General features: G+C 52.0%; 1 protein-coding gene across 1 annotated transcript; it reads right to left on the bottom strand.

Moving 5' to 3' along the window:
* Positions 1–1,323: 1,323 nt before the first annotated feature.
* LOC119097402 (uncharacterized) lies at positions 1,324–2,071 on the bottom strand. The gene is made up of 2 exons (XM_037220445.1): positions 1,674–2,071; positions 1,324–1,614 (listed from the first exon to the last, which is right to left on the bottom strand). Exons 1-2 carry the CDS (start codon positions 2,004–2,006, stop codon positions 1,324–1,326), a joined length of 624 nt encoding a protein of 207 aa, XP_037076340.1. The 5' UTR covers positions 2,007–2,071.
* Positions 2,072–3,125: the final 1,054 nt, after the last annotated feature.

Below are 3,125 nucleotides of genomic sequence, written 5' to 3'. Positions count from 1 at the left end.
TACATTTGATTTCCTTGGTGCGCATAACTACGCTGCAGACAGAGCCGTTAAGAACTGATTTAGTTGTTCAGTGTGGCCATGGTATCACGGCTGCGGAACTATGAATTGGAAACAATGTCAAGGGTAGAACAGCCGTTATCATGCGTTTCAGGACAGGTCGGCCGGGTCTTGGGTCTTCCACTCTCGTCTCTCGGATTTTGACTAACTTGGTTACGCAAGAAGTCAATAGCGTTGTACACGCCATTGACACTTGATCAGGTACTTCACCTCAAACATTTCGGATTTGCAGCTCCCAACAGTTTCGTGCTGAGCTGTTATGACAGTAACAGTAACAGTAACACAAGTTATCTCTCAGCGGATATTCATATTTTTACTGTTGCATATGGAAGGCCATGTCTTGAGCTGCTAACAAAGATATTACAAAAAGGCGGCATTTGACACGGAAAAACTGCTCCCTAAGCGCTTCAAGACGACACCAAAATAAACCTCGATTTTTCGCGATATTAGCGGAGATTCGTGGACTGCGCGGTGGCGCAAGTGCAGATGCGTTACATCTGTCATCGGTGGGCTGTCAACGCACATCACGATGTACTTGCCTTTATTTGCCGGTCGACCTCCATGGATCTGTCTGAAAAGGTTCCATGCTGCGATTTAGTGTGTCCATTCCTTAAATTTTATGTCTCGTTGCAAAAATGTTCCCTCGCTGGATTTTAAGCATTCAGGAAACATTGGCCACATCTCGTTTGGTCTGAAGCTTTGATCTCGGTGTGATGACCACCTACACCCTCTGCAGACAGTACCAATGCTGTGGCTTCTATTGCGTGCGGTGCGTAACTGCCGTATGAAACAAACTGCCGTATAAAGTCATTCACATTTCACAACTGTGACCTGTGCGGGTATATGACCTACAGAAGATCATTTATTTCGTTAGCCGCACACGCAATGTAAAAATAATAGCAGACAAAAAGACAACAACAGAAAACGTAATCGAGACCGTTTATGTATTCATAGTGCGATGTTTGGATAACAAACAGGTCACATAAACTTTGCGCAACAATAGACCTAAGGCCGTCGTTTTCATGAGTCAGTAGTGTTCCTCGGCTTGCCTAATGACGATGTAATGATGGATCAAAAACTAGAATCGCGAGCTATACAGATAAAAACACGGTATCAAAACGGAAGCTTACATTACCTACCAAACGTGTCTTGCCGTTCCTCCTGGCTGGGTCGTAATGACCAGCCAGCGTTTAGGGCTCGGCAGGAGTAGTAGACGCTGTGCTCGGTGTCGTTGTAGATGCTGTTGTAGAGCTTGTCGTGGTTGAATCAGTAGTTGTGCTTGGCATGGTGGTCGTGGTTGGAGCGGTAGTTGTGCTTGGCGTGGTGGTCGTGGTTGGAGCAGTAGTTGTGCTTGCCGTGGTGGTCGTGGATGGAGTAGTAGTTGTGCTTGGCGTGGTGGTCGTGGTAGATGTAGGCGTAGTGGTCGTCGTTGTTGTAGTTGTGCTCGTAGAAGAAGACTCCCTCTCCCTGCTGTTCTTCTTCGGGCGACATCTTCGCTGCTTGGAGCGTCCTCCGCGCCTCCGCTCCCGGGACTCCCGGGACTCTCGGGACTCTCGGGACTCCCGAGACTCTCGGGACTCCCGAGAGTCCCGAGAGTCCTCATCAGAGTCCACCGGCGTGTCTCCGTCTTCTTCATCCTCGCAGCTTCCTCGCCCTCGCTCGCGCGAATGCTTTCTGCGTCTTTCCTTGCTGCCGCGCCGGCGCATCGGCGATCGTCGCCGCCGCAGCTCCGCCCCCTCGTCTTCGTCTTCGTCTTCGTCCTCCACACTGTCGACCTGCAGGGCGCCTGCGTCCTCCAGGCGGAGGCTGAGGTCGGGCAGGAAGCGCCGCCGTCGCTCCAAACAGCCGTCGGCTCCGGGGCAGAGGGCTGCCGACTTCAGCGGCCGGGCGACGCCCGGCGCCGCCAGCGCGGCCACCGTCAGCAGCAGGCAGGCACTCAGCACGGCCATCTCGCCTCGTCTGCGGACCACGGCGGCCGCGCGCCGTTTTACGGGCCACCCTGGCCCAGGCTCTCCGACTCGGCTGGAGGTGGCGGCGAATGCTGTCGCCGGCCGCCTCCGGTGCCGGTTTTTCCGATTGCCGCAGGCCGCCTTCGGTGCCGGTCTTTCCAGCTCCCAGCGCGACGTGAGCAGGCACCAAGATGTTAACAACTCAGACCAGAAGGTTGAATACTATTCCGCCCAGGCCTGCATGTGGCCACGGCCAGCCGGTGCATGTTTGCACGTTTGTTATGCAGTGATGGTAACTTGGCTCTTGATATGCATCAGCAGTCTTCGTCCCAGAACTCTCCGTGCTTGTGATGCAGAAGGCGGCGATGATCTCAGGTGCAAAACTGTCGACCACTCGCACGAAGTTCACGTAAGCATAGGCCTCTATAAAGCCACGAGGACAGTAATGCTAGATGCTGTACACTGTAACCGCACCATGATGTCATGGGCCTCGTAAGAGTGAGCGGATTGCCTTTCGCTGGTGGTCTCGGCGGCAATTCATGAACCCAACCGCATGAACCCATGAAGTAGCATTATCTGGAATGGGGTGGTGGACACCCAGGGGATCACAGGGTCTCTATCCTACCCTCGCCTTATTCAGAACCCTCATGTGGGCTTTTTTGACTCTAGATTGTGATGTAAGCACATCTTCACCCCCAACCATAAAACCTTAGCTCACACCTGTCTGGAACTATGACTTTGGCTTTACCGTAAATCACATATCTCAAATTAGGAAAGCTTTTGGTTTGAAGTTTGCCTTCGGGTCAGGTGCGACCGTTCAGATTTACCGTTTGAGGTGAGGCATTATTAGCGGATCTAAACAATGTGGCAGCTTTGGCTCCTATCCCGCAACTGTACCGCCTTCGCATGGGCAGTTAAACATGAAAAAACAGGGAGTTTGTAGGATCTATAACGCCTGAATGCTGCAGAAAACTTTAGACATCTGTGAAAGTTTACCTCAGTCTCTGTCAGTCGGTTGTTTCTGACCTCGCCAAACAACCTCGACAGTGCAAAAATACCTAGACCGTCATGGGTACGATAATTAATGAAATAAATACGTATGGGGTAATAGCAAAAGGC

The sequence above is a fragment of the Pollicipes pollicipes genome, unplaced genomic scaffold, assembly GCF_011947565.3.
Source record: "Pollicipes pollicipes isolate AB1234 unplaced genomic scaffold, Ppol_2.1 Scaffold_4295;HRSCAF=5057_pilon_pilon_pilon, whole genome shotgun sequence".
NCBI classification, from domain to species: Eukaryota; Metazoa; Arthropoda; class Thecostraca; order Pollicipedomorpha; family Pollicipedidae; genus Pollicipes; species Pollicipes pollicipes.
This window is presented reverse-complemented; position numbering and strand designations above follow the sequence as displayed.

Bases quoted from the DNA above. Each gene is read 5' to 3' on its own strand.
- LOC119097402 (XM_037220445.1), bottom strand. From the start codon at position 2,006: ATGGCCGTGCTGAGTGCCTGCCTGCTGCTGACGGTGGCCGCGCTGGCG. The intron at 1,615-1,673 runs CCGGTGGACTCT...GTCTCGGGAGTC, and splicing joins ATGAAGAAGACGGAGACACG to CCGAGAGTCCCGAGAGTCCC.